We start from the raw sequence: 19,402 nt of genomic DNA, 5'->3' as shown, positions 1-19,402 counted from the left end.
ATATCTTGGAATAAGGAAATTCTGATTTTTAGAAAATTGAGAGAGAATTTTTGCCTTCCCAAGAGAATTTGCCTACAAACTCTTTTATTTATTGAACCTTCCTCCTATACCCAAGCATGTCAGAACAAGTCTTTCCTAAAAAGAAGTCTGCTTGCATTTTCAGTTCTGAACTAGTATTTTGTTCTTGGAGGGTTGTATGATATCACACTTCACCATAGCGTCAGGTTTAAAGGATTGGCCTCAGTTAATTTTGGGTAAAGTTTTCATCACATTGCAGCTTTTTCTGCCTATATCATTCTAAAAGGTATTGGTTACTATCAACTTTGTTATTTCTGTGTCTGTGCGTGAAAGTATTAAAAAACAAAAAATCAGTCTCTGGAATTTCTTAATTTAATGCCTAAAGAAGCCAGATACTTTTTACTTTGCTTCAAAGTCTGCTCCACCAATGTTTTGCCCAATGTAGCTTGTTGAGAGGCAACTTAGCATTGTGGTAAATGCACAGATTTTGAAGTCAGGCAGTCCTGGATCTGTCCCATGGCTCTAACATTTATTATTTTGTGGCCATGTGCAAATTGACAATCCTGTAGCCTCAATTTTGATAATTTAATTTACCATGTAGAATAGTTGTGAGGATTAAATTATACTGTATCCAAGCACATACATGGTTGGTGCTCTTAAATAGTACCTACTATTATTACTCATTTTCTTTTAACATCCCAATAAATACTTTTTATTGGGAAACTAAAAGTAATATTAAACCTGTTTTAAAAGGAAGGATCTGGGGGTTTGGTGAATCTAAATTATTGCTAGGGCACTTGGACTTAATCAGGAGCTGGCACCATGGTTGTGCATCCATTTCTGTTTTGTATCAGATATTTTATCATTTTTCACAGTATATAAATTTGGAGTTCTCTGACAAGCAGTTGCCATGCAGTCTTTTCATCTGCTCTCAAGCTGGTTTTCCATCTGTTCTGGCTTAACTATATTGGAGTTTTTTTGTGTGTGTGTTTGTTTTTTAATTTTCCACCTGCCTTTATCAGACTGCCTTGAAAGTGAAAGGAAGGAAAATAATATTTGTCATTTTAAAAATATGAAACATTGTCTCTAAATAATTTTGTGGAGTTCTGCATGTCATTTTCTGTCTCAGCATACAGTTACTCAACACTAGATAATGTAGTGTTAACATCGCTAGGTCCTGTGGAGGGTATCAGAAGCAAAGTTGTAGTCAGAATAATTGTAGCCAGAAGACAAGGGAGTAACTGCCAGATACAAAATCTGACGGTCTCAGCCTTGCTGGCAAGCTGTTTCTATATAACTATCATTAACCAGCCAACCCCAGATCTCTTGAACAAGGATAAGGCAGAAAACTCCTCTAAGTCAAAGAGCTAGAGATAGCAGAGTACTAGAGAAAAAGCCAGGAGACCTTATTTGCCAGAACTACTCAGCAAATCATTTAACTCATCTGAGCTTCCGTTTCTTCTTCTATATATTAACAAGCTTAGATGGGAAGACATCCTCTTGTCAAATCCACAGGCAGCTTAATGATACAAAATTAAGGTATTAAGAACAAAATGAAGGTGAATGGAAGCTATTTATTGAATACAGCTTTCTAAATTGGTTTGGATTAGATGTCCTGGGGCTAGCCCCATTCCCAGGTCTGGCAGGAAGCTCCACCATAAACCCTCCTCTAGGCATTCATTTGATGCCCGAAGGCTTTGTGGTTGCCCAAAACACCTCCTGTTCTTGGCCCACATAGAGCTTGTCCAGGTCTCTCTGTGCTGGCCTTGGTCCCCAACCCGTTACATGAGGAAGGCAACCTGCTCCTAATGGTTCCCACCTTGGGCTCTAGCTGCCCTGCACTGATTTTCATGGCTTCTCCCCCTTCTTAGCAGTCAGTGCCATTAAGACCCCTGAATTACATTCTGTAACATTTTATTAAGACTGGCTCTGGACACCATCCGTCCCCTCCAGAGCATGTATGCCTTCTATCAGCATCTCCTAATATTGTGTTTCAGGCTCTCAAGGTCTATTAAGTGCCCACATTCCCTTTTATACATCCACATCATTATGGTTTTCCATGAGTGGTCTCCCTTTCAGTGAGTATAGAGTAAGGATGATGTATTTGCTAGGCTCAAGGATATATAACCTTGTGTGGCTCAGGTTATCTGCTCCGTCCATACCATTCAACTGCCTGCTTAGTAGTTCTGCGGTACTTCCTGAACATTCTTAACTACAACCTTACATGTATCCATTTTAACCTACAAGCATTAGGCATTTAGCATGTGCACTGTAATGGTGTTTGGCTATTAACAACACATTATAGATAATTCTGTTAAGCCCATAGCTCACAGTAAAAAGGAGGAGGAGAAACAACAGAAGAGGGTGGGGATAGATAAGAATGGTAGATGCTGGTTATTGTTGAAACTAGGTAATTAGTGCATGCAAGTTTGTTATACTAGTCTCTCTCTTCTTCATTGTACATTTGAAATTTTCCATTAGAAAAGGTTTTTTAAAAACATGTTTAAATGTATATTACCTAAGATCAAAATTTGAGTGATTCGTTATCTTTTGATTCCTCCATATGAGAAAGAAAGAAGCATGTTTTATTTTCTTCTGTTTCTTACTCAGGCTGAGTGTTTTTCATTATAATCTGAAATTTTAAATCCAAATAATGAAAATGTGTTCTTTTTAATAATATATTTTTTCAAAAAAATTATATTCAGATTTGTAACCATGATTAAAATTATCTGGACTTCACCATCACTCCTTTTATATCACTTTATTAAACAAATGTGAGTGCAAATAAAAGGGGAGCAGGGAAATGTTTTGTCACCACACCTGATAGAATCCGAGGGATAACAACCCTTCGAGAATGAGTTGAATTATGACATGTTCATCTTTTACTCTGGCAAGTCCAGAGCTGCTCCCAGTCCTCCAGATGCCCCATAACACTCCAGAGACCCAGACTGCCAGCTCCTCTTTTCACCTCTTCTCATTTTTTCCCTTACCCTTCCATATACCCTCCAAGGTCTTGCTGTGGTGACTGTCCTGCCTTTGGCTACACACTTACATTTCAGCTCTAGATCTGCTGACAAACTAATTCCTGCTTTCAAAATGGACATTTCAGGGACACTGTCACAGCAACCACCCTCATAACAGCAGCCTTCAGGCCCCACCTATATAGAATATAGGTTGCATTCTACATCAAAAATTAAAACCCATACTCCTTAAAGACATCAGATTTAGTTAATATCTAACCCTATATTCACAAACAGTAACTGTAAATTAATACTGTACTACAGACAACTAAAGTTGTTAAATGGACAAAGACTTAAAAAATGATTACATTGGATTTTTCACTGAACATAATCATTAATAAATAGAATTTCCTCTAGACTATCAGCGAAGTTTGGCTGCTGGCCAATATTTAGAAATTCATCCAGTCACACTAAAGTGATAGAGTGGTGCTAATTAAACAGAATAGCAGTGTTGATACAATCATGAACTTCATATTTATTAATTCAGTTCATTCACTCAGAAAATAAAAGTTGAGTGTCTCCTTTGGGCAAGATACTGGAGTGTGGAGCAGTTAGGTAACAGTGCTTTTCCCTGCCGTCATGAAGCTAACAGTGTAGCCTATTTATGGAGGGCTGAAGAGCCAGCTCTCCGTTTGAAAAAATAGCTACTCTAACATCATTAGGAGCACTTTTTCTTATATCTGAGATAAAATCTTCAGAACTGGCTACTAGAAGGAGTATTTTTTCCCTGAAACCAGATCACATGGCAGGTTTGCATATCAAGACTACCGGAGTTCTCTAGCAGATTCGCCTGTCCATACCTAGTTCACCAGATTTCATATCCTAACAATTTTATATCTATACTAAAATTATCTCTGGAAAATACATGACACATATCCTTCATTTCATGGACATTTTGTTGGCCATTTCATTTGAATATAAACATATCTATTTCAGTAGTACCTATGTATGAATTACATGATAAACCTAAAGTTTAATAAGTGACTCTCAGTACTTCTGATTACATGGAAGGAAAATATTTTACAAATTAATTGTAAAAACTTGGATAAAGGCACCAGTGTGAATTAAAGAAAGGATGTGAGAATATGTTTTGGACTCTTTTTTTTTTTTTTAATGTACAAAGAAGATACTTAGAAGTCAACCATAAAAGTTACCTAAGGAACCAAACTCATTTCTGGTATATCTCGCTGTAAATAAACCCACCATTGAAATTCTAAAATTGCATTAAGCACTCTACCAAAGGGGTTGCCTTAAGGACCAACCATCCTTACAATTCCCAAGAAAATATAGATGGTATAAGATCCAGTTGCAAAATTGGCAAGGACTAAAGCTGTCCTTTAACTAGAATACCTCCAATCAGAATTGAGTGACTGGACATGGGAGAATGAGGACAAAGATGTAACTGCAGACGTACTTTGTGGGCCATCTCCAAACCACTGAATTGACTGAAGGGTACTTAGCTGTCTGCTACCCTTCTCTAATGAAAAAAAAAAAGCAAGAGGAAAATGCAATTCAACTGTCATTAACATGATTTTACCATACCTGAGCTGGAGCTGATATTATTGTCAACATAGTCTTTTATTGTGTCCATTTGAGCAGCAATAGTTTGTTTTATATTTGTTTGTTTTGGTTTGGGTGATCATTGTTTTGTTTTGTTTTTTAAATTCAGTTTTACTGAAATACATTCACACACCATACAGTCATCCATGGTATACAATCAACTGTCCACAGTATGATAACATAGTTATGCGTTCATCACCACAATCTATCTCTGAACATTTTCCTTACATCCGAAAGAACCAGAAAAAGAATAAAAAATAAAAGTGAAAAAAGAACACCCAAACCATCCCCCCCATCCCACACCATTTGTCCTTTAGTTTTTATCCCCATTTTTCTACTCATCCATACACTAGATAAAGGGGGTGTGATCCACAAAGTCTTCACAATCACACTGTCACCCCTTGTAATCTACATTATTATATAATCATCTTTAGAGTCCAGACTGCTGGGTTGGAGTTTGGTAGTTTCAGGTATTTACTTCTAGCTATTCCAATACGTTAAAACCTAAGAGGTGTTATCTATATAGTGCTTCAGAATGTCCACCAGAGTGACCTCTCGACTCCATTTGAAATCTCTCAGCCACTGAAACTATTTCGTCTCATTTTGCATCCCCCTTTTGGTCACGAAGGTACTCTCAGTCCCACAATGCTGGTTCCAGATTCATCCCGGGGAGTCATATTCTGCATTGCCAGGGAGATTTACACCCTTGGGAGTCGGGTGGGTGATCACTGTTTTTTAATGCCCAAAATAGAACTGCCCTAGATGCTTTGAGAAGACACACAACTAACACAGAGGAGCACGAAGATAGGGCTTTTACAACCAACTTCAAGGCAGAAGGCACCCTCAGTTTAGGATTCTGGTGGAATTGGGGCATTTAGAATTCTCTAGAGTGGGACTTAGACACGTCCTTTTTCCACAGACCTCTGCCTGTCATTTGCCTTCTGGTTTGCTAGGGTAATAAATTGTAAATGGATTATATTGCAAATTATTTTTAAAATTATTTGTCCTTAAATAATTTACATATTAGTAGGAAGCCATGAAACATTAAAAATTGAAGCTGATTTTTATTCTGTCTTTTAAGGCCAAATAAAGGACTAATGAGTTTTCTTCTCATTGAAATGTAAGATTACAAAGAGGAAGCCATATGTGTTCTGTCAGAGCTATACGTGTTGTGTCACATTCACAAATTTAAGTTCTGTATTCCAAGATATGTCTTCATTTATTCTGTGATTAATTCTTTTATTGAATATTCAGAGTTTCTCACATGTGCCTGAACAAACAAAGCACATAGTTTTGCCCTCAAAGAGCTAATATGAGTATGGGATATTCGTTCATTCAACCAGTATTCATTAAGTGCCCCACTAGTGCCAGGCACTGTTCTGGGAACGGGAGTCTATGAGCCAATAAAAGAGACAAGAATCCATGCCCTCATGGAGCTTACTTGGAGATAAACAATAAAGAAAAGTTAAATAATATGGTATGCTGGGTGGTGAAAAGTGCTATGGAAGAAAGTAAAGCAGAGTTAGAGTGATGGTGAAGCCCAGGTTGATAGGGAGGAGGGTGGTTATGTGGTTTGGTCAGGAAAAGCATCATGAATAGTGATATTTACACAGAGATGTTTATACAGCAACCTTACACAGATCTGGATGCAAGAGTAAGCCATGGCAGTCACATCTATTCCTGAGTTTTAACTGTTATTTCTAAATTCTGAGATGCTGAGCTCTTTGTGTATAACCTGGTAGTTCCGTGGAAATTTAGGAATCTGTGTGATACCTGAGATACAAGAGTTCAAGTACTGCAGCTCTGAAAGTCAGCATTACTGCATACAGCAACTGTTAAAGAAGCTGAAAAAGAAATCAGACTGCAATCAGAGATATGAATGAAATGGACTTGGTTAGGAGTAAAGTAAATTAGAATATAGGGTTAAAGGATGATATTGACTGTATTTTAAAACTTGAACTTATGAGACCAAAGGAAGAGAGGTTTATTTGGTACAAAATTTATATTTTCTGTGGCACACTATGTAATTTACCTGTCTGGTCAGTTTATTTAAACAGTGTAATTCCAGGTAGAATAGGGAATGAGATCTTGTTATTCTGTACAGGCTAATGTACAGAGTAACAATAGATCCCAGAATATTTGGGGCAGAAAATCAAAAATATTTGCCAAGTCCCCTTGAGGGACTGGGGAAAAAATGTGCAACTATTAAATTTCCCCACCTGGGGAATTCCTAAGTCTCTTAAGCAATAGGGGCTCCTAATTTAATAAGCTCCCGACTTAATAAGCCAAGCCCTTGAGCTACAGGCTTGCCCTTACGAAACTTATCTCTCCAATGGCGAAGCTAAGCCTACTTACAACTATGCCTAAGAGTCACCCCCAGAGAAGCTCTTCTGTTGCTCATATGTGGCCTCTCCCGGTCAACTCTGCAAATAAACTCATACCCCACCCCTTACATGGGACATGACTCCCAGGGGTGTAAATCTCTCTGGCCTGAGTAGGACATGCCTCCCAGGGATGAGCCTGGCCCTGGCATCGTGGGATTGACAGTGCCTTCTTGATCAAAAAGGAGGAAAACAAATGAAACAAAATAAAGTTTCAGTGGCTAAGAGATTTCAAATAGAGTCAAGAGGTCATTCTGGAGATTATTCTTATACATTAATACACATATTCCTTTTTAGTTTCTAGTGTATTAGAAAGAAATATGTGAATCTGTTGAACTGTAATCCAGTAAACTTGATTCTTGATGATGATCGTATGAGTATATAGCTTTTATCGTGGGACCATGTTATTGTGAAAACCTTGTGACTGACCTCCCTGGAACCAGTGTACGGGCAGATGAGTAATTAAAAAAAAAAAAAAAAAAAAAAAAGTGAACCATGAAGATATCTCAAGAAAGAATATTCCAAGCAGTGAAGCAGTGAGAACAGCAAGTAAAAAATTCCCAAGGAAGAAACCTGATTGGCAAGTTTGAGGAACAGCAGAAGGCCAGGTGTCAGGAGGGTAGTGAGGCAGAGAAGTGTGGAGAACTCTGGCTGCTTATTCCATGTAAGATAACATGGGCAGATGCAGGGAGAAAAGTTAGGAGACTACTATAATGGTCCAGGCAAGCAGGGGAAGCAGTGAGAAGTGGTTGGGTTCTGGATACATTCTGAAGGAAGAGCTGATGGATAGACTGAGAGATTGATGATGGAGTATAGTGTATGGCCTGGGTCAAGAAAGCAGCAGATTGATGCTAATGTTGTATTCGGAAACAATGAAAAAGTAGAAACAAAAGCGTCAAAAAAGATGGAGTTTGGCTGCATGTCTTCTTGGCATACATGGACTCTAGTTAATGCACATTATGTAGCACAGAGACCCTCAGAACATTAAATAAAGAATAAATGGCTTTTCCAAAAAAAAATCTATTACAATTTTTTCAGTATAAACTATACATGGAAATATCAGCATTGCTTTACATATTTTTCAATGAACAATTTTGAAGATATGATAGCACTGCAGCCTCATTAGTTACTAATTTGAGAGGTTTATAAAGAAATGGAAATATTTATCATTCTATTAGTGTCTTCAAGTTGTGTGGGTCTTTGGGATATTTGATGATGTCTTGTATGCTTACTTGTTGTAATATTCTGTATTACCCAAATTCAGTTACCTTTCGTTTTTACTTATTTTTGTAAATAATGTGCATCAAACCTAAATGCCTAAATAGTCTCTTTCTAATCTTAAATTTTCCTTTTCTTTTTTTCCCCCTTCCCTTTACTGCATTCCTTCCTGATTCTTTCTTCATGATCTCAAAGGACTACCATCTTGCTTTATTATTCAAGGTACTTCCCTATTTTACCACATGTGCGGTTTGGAATTAAAAGACAGTGAGTTATGTCGCATTTCACATGCATGACCCTTGCTATTACATAGTAAACCAGTTAAACTTAAATTACAACTAAGGCTGATTTAAGCTTTGAATCTCAGAATTATCACCTAAAGACACAGCATATGTATGTGAGTGAAGGTTAATGAAAAACTGCAACCAGTGAAATAAAATTGTGATGCTCGTGCTTGTTTCAGCAAGAACCAAAGTGTTTTAATGAAATCTTTTTTAGACTTAACACTCGAGGGATGAAGGCTAAGGCTTAAGGGGAAAATATAGACTTGTTAATAAGTCTTTCAGTCAGATAAACCACAGTGTCTTAGGATTGGTAATGTTGTCATAAGTGAACACTTGGAAACGAAACCATTTACTTCTCAAACATGGCTTCCACTTCCCATTTGCCTGTATTCTTTAGGCTCCTTGTTCTCTTGAGGTATAGTCAATTTTCTTCCACAAAACTTTAATTTTTCTTGCCATTTTTCCTATTAAATATAATTCTGGATCTTAATAGCTGAGAGAAAGCTCCCAGCTCCCTTGTACCTCCGCTTGCTGGAGCAAATGTTCAATTCCTTGCTCCCATCTGTAACAGAATCAGCTTGCACCAGGTCATGTAGTAGCTTCAGAGTATGACTGAGGCCTTCACTCCACCACTCACTTGGATTGACTTCTCATTCCCAGCACAGAGAACCATGCACAGCCTGCTCCCAGCCTGCTTAAGGAGCCTGTGCGCTGCTTCTGCAATACTGGCAGTGTACAACCAGGCAGTAGTTTAGGGGGAAAATGGAGGTAGAGGGAAATCTGGATAACAAAGAAAAACAGGAACAAGGGAGGATGAGAACAGAAGACTGGAATAAAAAGAGTAAAATGTCAGAATATATTCTAATGGAAAAAATAATGGCCAGTACTAGAGTGGGAGGAAAAAAAAAACCAGTGGTTTTATACTTTTTGCTATGTTTGTGGGTTCTGGTGCAGCAAGATGCAATGATTAGCAGTCACTTTCTTTTAAACTTAGGGCATTGTGCCGTTTTCAAGGATGTCCTCCCAGAGTCACCTGTCTTTTAATCTACTTAAGCAGAAATTCCTAAAGGAAATCTCTCCATTGAAAAACTACTGTTGCTGCCTTTGATTTAATAATTCTAATCAAAACTATTTTTCACATACTTTTGAGATGGGGTCCAGCATCCATTTAACAGACAGCTGATGACTTTGAGAAGAGGGTAGTCTCCAGAAATGTTGCTGACAGTGGCGGTGAATGATCTGTTGACATAACCTCATCTCCCCTCTCCCACTGCAGGACTCAGGCCACCCCTGCACTGCAGCTGACCCGGATAGCTGCTTCATGCCCGTGTCTCCTCAGCACTTCATTGATCTCTTCAAATTTTAAATGCAGCCCTCACATTCTGTCCCTGTTGCTCTCTGTAAAAGGTTGTACATTGTGCTTTTTGGTGCAATAGCTGGTAGTAAATGTTGTGATTAAAACTTATAACTGGGATGGGTGGCCCATCTTGTGAGGCCTATGCTTGCTGGAAAGAATATGAAAAATTGTCCTTCTACAGCTATAGGGTAGAAATGTATTGTTGTATATTTTGATCTTTGAATAGGGTCAGGGGCATTACACAAAATCATTTTTGTTTTCCTCCTTTAAAAGTTTTATCTTCTAAGCATATTGAAATTTGCAATTTTTCATATTTATAAATATAGTTCAGAAAAGATTTTGGATGTTCAGAATCACACTCTGTGCTCAGCTGACACTAACTGCCAGGAATATGCTTCCTAATTGTCAAATTAGTTTCCCAATTTTATAGTAATTGGAGGTGGGAGGGGGGCAAAACGATTGATCCTTGTAAATACATTGTGCAGAATATTTATTTTTCTTAAAATGTATTTTAACAACTGAATTGGCTGCGTCCAAATGAGTTCTTTTTAAATACAAAATGAATCTAGGGAAATACTAGCCATATTCTGTTTTAGTGTTTACCAGTTGGGTTGTGAATTGTGCAAAATGTCTGTAGCCTAAGAGAGACGTGAGTGATATTATTGTGCTCCCAGGTGCTCAAAGACAGACACTCACAGCCAAGGCACCGTGGCTTTTGCAGAGCAATTCTGTGTATTTGAAACTGAAGTGTGGGGACCAAACACTGAAGAAATAGTCAGCACTTGCCAAGACTGAGTCATAAATAGTCCAAATGTATTCTAAACTCGACTTGTATTGAAAGTACTTTTATAGAGAAAGTAATAAATCATGTTTATCTATTGATTTAACTTTGTCAGTTTTGCAATGTTAGTGATTTTGATATCATTTAACCTTTTTAAAAGGATTGCTTTATTTTTAAAACAATACATGTTCATTTCAAAAATTTTTTAAATAAAAGTGTATGCAAGAAAATAAAAATCACCCATAATTCCACCACTCAAAGATAACTATGTATATCCCCCCAGATAGGATGTAAATACTCAGAACCTCTGTGTTATATATATTAGATAAGGGTTTTCCATAAGACCATAAACATCCTATATACCATTTTCATTTTATAACTAGCCTTTTTTCCCAGAAGCATGTATTTGTATCCTTATCTTTTGAAAATATGGTTTTTATTGGCTACATAGGATTGCATCACACAGATGGAACAGTCTTTACCATGACAGCATTCAGGTTTCTGATTTTTACTGTTCATATAAGGAACTCTGTGATAAGCATCATTGTACGTAAGTTTTTGTCCATCTGATTATCTCCTTATAAATTCTTAGAAGTGGAATCCAAGATAATGAGTAAAACATTTTGAAGGCTTTTTAATGTATAGTCCCAGATTTCTCGAGACAATAGAAATTGTTATCATCTTTTTAAGAGAAGGAATATTTAAGTGCCCATTATCCCTGTAGCATGTATATTATTGAATGTTGTCATTTTTTTTTTCTGTCTTTGCTGTTCTAATAAGAATGGGGTCTGTGATTTAATATGAAATTGAACATTTCTTCTATACATTTATTAGTCCTTTTTTTTTCAGTATATTACCTGTGCGTTCTTTGTCCATTTTTCTTTGGTCTTCATAATTTCTTCTCAGAAGGATATTAACCTCTTGAAGTTGAAGTTCTTTTCCCCAATTTGTCATATTCATTTTAATTTTGTTTCTGATGCTATTTTGCTGTGTTGTGGAATCACATATACATACATACATTTAACAAGTAAACATTAAGCAATACCTACTCAGAAAAAAATAATTGTAACAGTGTAGGAAAAGGATTCTAACCATTCAACTCTATTAGCATATTTCCACAAGCAGTAGATGCAGTTAAACCCAAAACAGTAAATGCATATTGGCAAAACCTCTTAAAAGTGTGCACAAGGGACGTTTAAGGGTTCCCTAACCACTAACAACAGTGATGGGATTCAGACAAGCAAGCATAGATGGCTTCCTCAAAGCTTTTGCAGAAGAAACTGAAGAATTGAGAGCAGAGACAAATACAGGATACAGAAAATTTTGAGGCACTGATAAATTATTTACAGTAGATCATACAACATCAAACAGGAAGAAATGACAAGTGGAGTCATCATAAATTTACACATTTGTATGATATTTTCTGTTACAGGGACTGCCCAAAATAGAGATGCCATTTCTCATTGGATTTAACTACTTTGATTCATTTAATTGCAATGAAAAGGTGATATCAGGACACCAAAAGACAGACTAGTCAGTAAGTTTCACACGCCATTTATTCCCTAATAAAGCAATGGCAGACACTCTCCACAGATCATATGAGAGTGAGTATTTCCAGTCACTGAAACAGTGTATGTTCCACAGTGCATGCTCATTTTGTGACTGGGTAGCAGACCACAGAGGATTTTGCCCAGAGCCTACCCAGCTGAGCCCAGCAGGAACTACCAGGGCCAGAAACTTATCATCTGCGTTTACATCCAATTGCAACTTTCCTTTGCCTATTTTGAGAAACAAAAAGCAATGTTTCTCATCTAATCTATGAATACATACAAATCAGAAAGACAAAAGCCACAGCATTTCTGTAGCAGATCAAGGTGCAACTCTTTAATAAATCAGAATTTATTTATAATAAATTTAATAATAAATTACAGAATTATACACTGTATTTGTATAAATGTAATACTGTGTAATTACTGTACAGGGCTGTATACAGAAAATTATGTCTATTTTATGGGCAATTTTTTCATCTCCCAAAAGATTTGACTGGGTACAACTTTTGTCTTAAATGCTGCTTTTAGAATCAAACCCCATGTAAAATTTTTTCATATTGATTATGTATTCTGAAAACTTGCTGAACTCATTTATTAGTTCTAACAGTCTTTGTGAATTCCTTAGGATTTTGTATATACAAGATCATGTCATCTGCAGATACAGTTTTTCTTATTTTCCATGCTGTTTGCCTTTTTCTTTTACTTGCCTAATTGCCTTGGCTAAATCCTCCAGCAAACGTTGGATAAAAGTGGCAAGAGCAGACACACTTGTCTTGCTTCTGATCTTAGGGAGAAAGCTTTCAATCTTTCTCACCATCAAGTATGTTACTGTAGGTATTTCATAGGTGCCCTCTATCAGGTTAAGGAGGTTCTTTCTATTCCTAGTTTGTTGAGTGTTTTTATCATGAAAGGGTGTTAGTTCAAATGCTTTTTCTGAGTCTGCTGAGATGATCATGGGGTTTTGTGGCCTGAGCAAAAACAGGTTAGTAGGCCAAATTTGGCCAGCAAGCTCTAGTTTTACCAACCCTGATTAATAGTGTTTTCTCTACTTTTGTATATGTTTGATAATTTCCATTTGAAAAGCTACAAAATGTCATTTTTTATGTCTGTTGCCGTTTTCCTGATTGCAAAAGTAATGTAGGTTCACTGTAGAAAAAATTTTTAAAACCAAAACACACAAAAAAATTTAATGTTACCCATAATTCTACTTTGAGATCATTTATATTTTGTCATTCTTTCCAATATTTTCTCTCATATTGTTTTTTGAAGATATAACTTATTTTCAAATATAAAATGCAAGAAACAAATATTAGGATACAATGCCCTTCTATCAGCTCTGATTAAGAAACCCATATTATTTATATGGAATTGTATGTGCCCCAAGGAATGGTGACTCCAGAAGGGACCCAACTCAATCTGACTTTTCAAAGCCTGAATTCCACTCATTTGATTACCAAGGGAAACTGTTTTTCTTACGTATTTCTGCATTTTAAGCTTTGAAGATTTCTTATAGAATAAAAATTCTTGGCCTCTCCTGCTATCTTACAGCCCCAGTTCAAAAAAAAGTTTCCAGGGAGATGAGAGCTTTGAGACACTAGTCTCTTAAAAAAAAAAAAAAAAAAAAAAAAAAAAATCACAAAAAAAATTTCAAATAAAACAAAATGGTATTTCCCATCACCGCCACTCTTCACCCCTTCCGGATTTGTTCACCTTTCTTGAAAATAGTTAAATTATCTAAGCTTTGCAATTTTTAAAATCATATAAATATTTCCCTCAAAATCTGACACTAATTTTCACTTAGTAAAAAAGTGAATTTAAACAGAAGTAACTCCAAAGGAATCAATCTAATCAATTGTTTTGAAAGCTAGAACTGTACACAACTTTTATCACTGAATGAAAATATTTCATCTGCAATTCTAAAAAAAAACACGCTGAGACTAACTTCTAAATACATACATTTATCCATACAAATTGAGAGCATTATAGTATAAGACCACTATTATTACTGAGATAGACATGCCAGAAAGATTAGTCTGTTCACAGACAGTGACAAGAAAATGGTTAACAAAAGACAGCAGCACAATTCCGGTGGCCTTGAAACATCAGAAACTTAACAAGAAACAGCAGGTAGTGGAGACCTATCAACCAAAACCCAGAGAATGAGCTGAGTTTCAGAACCCTGTATAAAGGGATGGTTGGCAAAGAAGTGTGGGAAATTTGTGCAGTAACATGTAAAAATGATCACCACTTCAGTAGTTTTGGCACCAATGTTGGATAAAAAAGTTATAAAAAAAAGCAGCATTATTTCCCCAGGGACACTCCATGAGAAAACAATTCCACTAGCAATGCAGATCTTTCCTTCAACATTTCACCTACTGATACGTAAGAAAGGAATTTATCAACCCCAACTTTCCATATTTATCATTTCATTTAATATCACTATCATTTAATAAGGATTGAGCCTCTACAACAGGCCTGGCACAGTTCACATACCTTATAAGTTACCCGCCTTATCTTCAAATACTAGCCTCTTCCCCAAGGTCTGCGTAATAGCTGCAGAGAACTCATAACTAGAGAAAAATCTCTTCACTGGAATGTCACACCCACAAGACTCAAATCTTAGGTGGGCTTGCTCCCTACTTTCCCATCCTTCACACAAGATACTGAAATATTTCCACAAAATTACCATATTTCCCCTCTTAAAACTCATAAGAATTATGTTATGAAACACTACTGTTTTTTTTTTTTTCTCAGTTACTTTTTCTGTGCTTAATCCAGAACAGGCATCTTCCCTTTCTACATCTTCTCCCTTTCACATCTACATAAAGTTGGAGCACCAGTTCTAGACTTGTGATCTAACTGATGATTTTCCGAAGCCAAGACCCTATCACTGTGCCAAAACAACCTGCCATCCTTAGCTGGTACCATTACCTTTAAATAGCAGTTACAAAATTTGTGATTTTGTCCCTGGGTATGTTACTACCTTTATAATCAGAGGTCACATCATCAAATTTCAGTAGTGAGAAAAGCAAGAGGGCTCTATGACTTCTTGGCTGTTTTTATACAGGTGATTTGTACATATGCACCTCCCCATTTCAAGCTCTCCTCACCTTCCTCCTCATCCCAGGATATAAATTAGAGTAAGGTGGTGGGGCAGTGATGCTAGAACAAACACAAACAGAACAGGCCTTACGGCATGTAAACACAAGGAAGCAGTGGGTGGCAAACCATCTTTCCTGTGTCTTCATGTCTTCAAGATGATTGTATGTTTGTAATCACCACTGGAATTTTTTATGAAAAATGCACAATAGCCTACCCCTAAAACTAGTTACTTTGTGGGAGAAACAAAATAGTTTAAGCAGCATTTTAAATTGCTGCTCCCCCTTTGCTAGGACTTAACTGGAAGGATGAGTCTAGAGGGTATGCAGCTGGTACCTGACTAGGGCCCTTGTGTTCAGCAGCCTCTAGTGGGAATTCTGCTGCAGAGAATGCCAGGGTAGAATCCTGAGGACACCAGTCAAGAGGACTCAACCAGAAGATGCTTTAAAAAGAGCTGCATTATCGTAGGATTGAGAACATCTTGAACAAAAGGGGAATGCGAAATAAAAAGAAAGTTTCACTGGCTGAGACATTTCAAATGGAGTCGAGTCACTCTGGTGGACATTCTTATGCACTATATAGATAACTCTTTTTAGGTTTTAATGTACTGTTATAGCTAGAAATACCTGAAACTACCAAACTCCAAACCAGTAGCCTTGACTCTTGAAGACAATTGTATAATAATGTAGATTACAAGGGGTAACAATGTGATTGTGAAAACCTTGTGGATCACACCCCCTTTATCCAGTGTATGGATGGATGAGTAGAAAAATGGGGAACAAAAACTAAATGAAAAATAGGGTGGGATGGGGGGGATGACTTGGATTTCTTTTTTATTTTTTATTCTTATTCTTTCTGTTGTAAGGAAAATGTTCAAAAATAGATTGGGGTGATGAATGCACAATTATATGATGGTACTGTGAACAGTTTATTATACACCATGGATGACTGTACGGTATGTGAATATATCTCAATAAAACTGAATTTTTAAAAAAAATCAACATGGGAGATGAATAAAAAATAAAAATGAACCACATAATTCCACCATTACTATCATACAGTGACAGGCTATAAGTAACAATTAACAGCACTCTCAGATGAGTAATAAAGACAAAAAAATATATAAATAATAGGGAGGAAGAAGGGGTATATGTGTTCTTTTTTATTTTTATCTTCATTTGGAGTAATGAAATGTTCTAAAATTGATAGATGATGAATGCACAATTATATGATGATACTCTGAGCTACTGATTGTATACTTCATATAGATTATATGGTGTGTGAATGAATATATCTCAATAAAATTGCATTAAAAAAACTAGATTGGGGTGATGAATGCATGACTATATGATGGTACTGTGAACAGCTGATTGTACACCATGGATGATTGTATGGTATGTGAATATATCTCTGAAATAAATAGTTAAACTGAGTTTAATTGAAAAAAAAAAAAGCTGCATTAAAGATCTAGTTGTCACCACCTTGGCCTAATTTTAGTAGCACTAATAGGACAATCAGGCATTATGTAGCTTCTGATGTGAAGCAAATGAAGTACACAGAAGCATCAAAGAATATTCATACCAAAAATATTTAACTTGAATCAAATCAAGCTTTTAGATCTTCTAGTTTGTAAGAAATATACAAAATAGAAAAATATATGCCAAAAAGAAATAACAAAAATTCCAGAATGTAGGACCTTCTATAGGACAACTGGTGTGGGTCTCTATTATATGGCAATGCATTACAGAAAAATTGGGAGGAGGAGGAAGGCAGCCGATTCCTGTTTCCAATTTTGAAAGATATAAGAAATATAACCATCACATAATGCGTGGTTCTTGATCAGATCCTGGCTTTGCGGGAAGAAAATAAAAGCAGCTAAAACGACTTCTTCTGGACATTTGGGGAAAATGGAATATATCTGCGTATTAGATAAAATTGGGGAATTATTACTTTTGTTAAGTGTGCTAATATCATTGTGGTTATTTATGGGCATATCCTTTTTTGGAAATGCATTATGGGTAAAATGTCACATCTGTAATTTACTTTTAAATAGTTCATCAAAAAATACACATTTTGAAATGGTCCATCGTGTGTGTGTGTGTGTGTGTACCTATGAATTCAAATACAACAGATTCAGTAATTGAGTCGAGGTGGCTGAGAATTTGGCTATTAATTGCACTATTCTTTCTACTTTTGCACAGATTTGATTCTTTCCTAATAAAGTTTTTTAGAACTTGAAGTAATTGCCCCACTCAAAATGAGCCAAATTGAAATAGGCCAGATTAACTATGCAAATTCACCAGAATTCAGAGGCTTAAGTTTAGTTTGTCCCTCTTTACCTCCCTCCCACTGCTACTGCTCCTTTTCTTTTCCAATTCAGTACACATTTGCTACTTCCCTCAGGAATGGAATGTGCTTGTGCTTCCAACACAGGCTGTGCTCTGCCTGTGTCACCATGGGAGAGACCCAGCACCTAAACGTGCTTTTGAGGGGCTTTAAATACACCAAGCCACTGATGGCAGAAATAACTAAAGTGTTTACAAATTTGTAAGATACAGCGGGCGAGTTTTCAGTGTCTGGGTCCAGCTTCTGGGGACAGCGAACCAGAGAGACGCCATGGGCCGGATCACAGAAGATCTTATTAGACAGAATGCCAAACACAGTGATTGTGTAATTTTCTCCCTGGAGGAACTCTTCTTGCATTAGCAAGAAACAGAAAGACTAGAACATATTGACAAATGGTGCTGGGATTTAAAAATCCTCTATCTTCAAAATAATCTCATTGGAAAAACTGAAAATGTTAGCAAACTCAAAAGGCTTTAATATTTGAATTTAGCTTTAAACAACATTGAAAAAAATTGAAAATTTAGAAGGATATGAAGGGCTAACAAAACTTGACAGTAAATTTCATTGGAGAGCTGAGCAGCATAAAACCCTGCAGCACAATATTCATCTGAAGGAGCTCTTTCTCATGGGTAACCCATGTACTGACTTTGAGGACTATCTGCAGTTTGTGGTGACAACTCTTCAACAGTTCAAATGGTTGAATGGTAAAGAAATAAAGCGTTCAGAAAGAATTCAGGCACTGCAGAACTACTCATTAATTGAATAACAAATCAGAGAGCAGGAAAAAGCTTACTGCTTCAAACAAGCCTAAGACAAAGAAGAGGGAACTTCAAGAAAAGCATGAAAATGAAGACAAGAGGAAGAGAAGTAACCCAGGCTTTGACAGATGTTGGTACACAGACATCAGTGCTACTCTCCCGTCTTCATGAGAAAGCAAAGACCACCTCCAGGCACCAGAAACTCTAAAAAGAGGAACACAGCAAAAAGAAATTAGATGAAAGGGAAGACGACGACCTGGCATTCTGGAATAAGCCTTCTTTGTTTACTCGTGAATCTAGACTGGAAACTCTTAGACATGTGGAAAACAATGGAAAGACCAAGAAAAATTAAGTGAAAAAAAAGAAGAAAGTGAAACCTCCCAGGGCTTTGATCACTGAAGACAGAAAAGCCCTGAATATAAATAAGCCCAAACTTGACTTCTCTTTGAAAGATGACGAAAAACATAACCAGCTCACCTTGGACTTGCTGTCTATAGGTTCATGAATACCTCTTTAATCAATGTTGATGTGCAACCAACTTACGTGTGAGTAATGGTCAAAGGAAAGCCCTTTCACCTTGTCCTTTCTGTGGAAGTCAAACCTGATAGCAGTTCTGCCAGAAGTCTCAGACAACGGGACATTTAGTAATCTGCATACCCAAGGTAGGAGAAGCAATCACAGGTAGTAGAAAAGCATACAAGTCTGTGAAAACTACCTTGGACAGCAACAGAGAGCTGACAGACAAAAGAAGCAAGCAAATTTGAGAAACTAGAAGACCCTAGCAAACATTCATTCCCTGATGTGGCTAACATAGTTCAAGAGGAAAAAAAAAAGCATGCCCAGAAGAGTTAGATTTGAACCAAAAATTATACCAATTGATGAAGATCCACACTATGAAGATAACCCCAACGTGCCTCCGTTGATTTGAAACATCAAGCTGAACTGTCATTTACCGTGACCCTCCCGGCTGTTTGCTTGGTGCAGTGTGTGCATATCATAAAGGTATAAACCCAGAGCTATTCATCATTAC

At 36.8% G+C, this 19,402-nt stretch overlaps 1 protein-coding gene and 1 pseudogene across 4 annotated transcripts in view; both read left to right on the top strand.

Annotated features, from left to right (window-relative positions):
* Nucleotides 1-14,154, top strand: part of FBXO25 (F-box protein 25) — a 77,061-nt gene extending 62,907 nt beyond the window's left edge. For 2 of the 4 annotated variants that reach the window (XM_037812596.1, XM_037812597.1), the window contains exons 10-11: nt 8,393-8,419; nt 9,758-14,154. In XM_037812596.1, coding sequence (XP_037668524.1) covers nt 8,393-8,419; nt 9,758-9,847 — 117 coding nt within the window. In that variant the 3' untranslated portion in view covers nt 9,848-14,154. The remainder of the gene's footprint in view (nt 1-8,392; nt 8,420-9,757) is intronic. The other 2 variants (XM_037812598.1, XM_037812599.1) reach the window with 1 other exon arrangement.
* A 2,414-nt stretch (nt 14,155-16,568) lies between these two features.
* On the top strand, nt 16,569-19,300 carry LOC119516663 (annotated as a pseudogene).
* The last annotated feature ends 102 nt before the right edge of the window (nt 19,301-19,402 follow it).

The sequence above is a fragment of the Choloepus didactylus genome, chromosome 20, assembly GCF_015220235.1.
Source record: "Choloepus didactylus isolate mChoDid1 chromosome 20, mChoDid1.pri, whole genome shotgun sequence".
NCBI classification, from domain to species: Eukaryota; Metazoa; Chordata; class Mammalia; order Pilosa; family Megalonychidae; genus Choloepus; species Choloepus didactylus.
The sequence above is the reverse complement of the archived record's forward strand: the minus strand, read 5'-3'. Positions and strand labels throughout refer to the sequence as shown.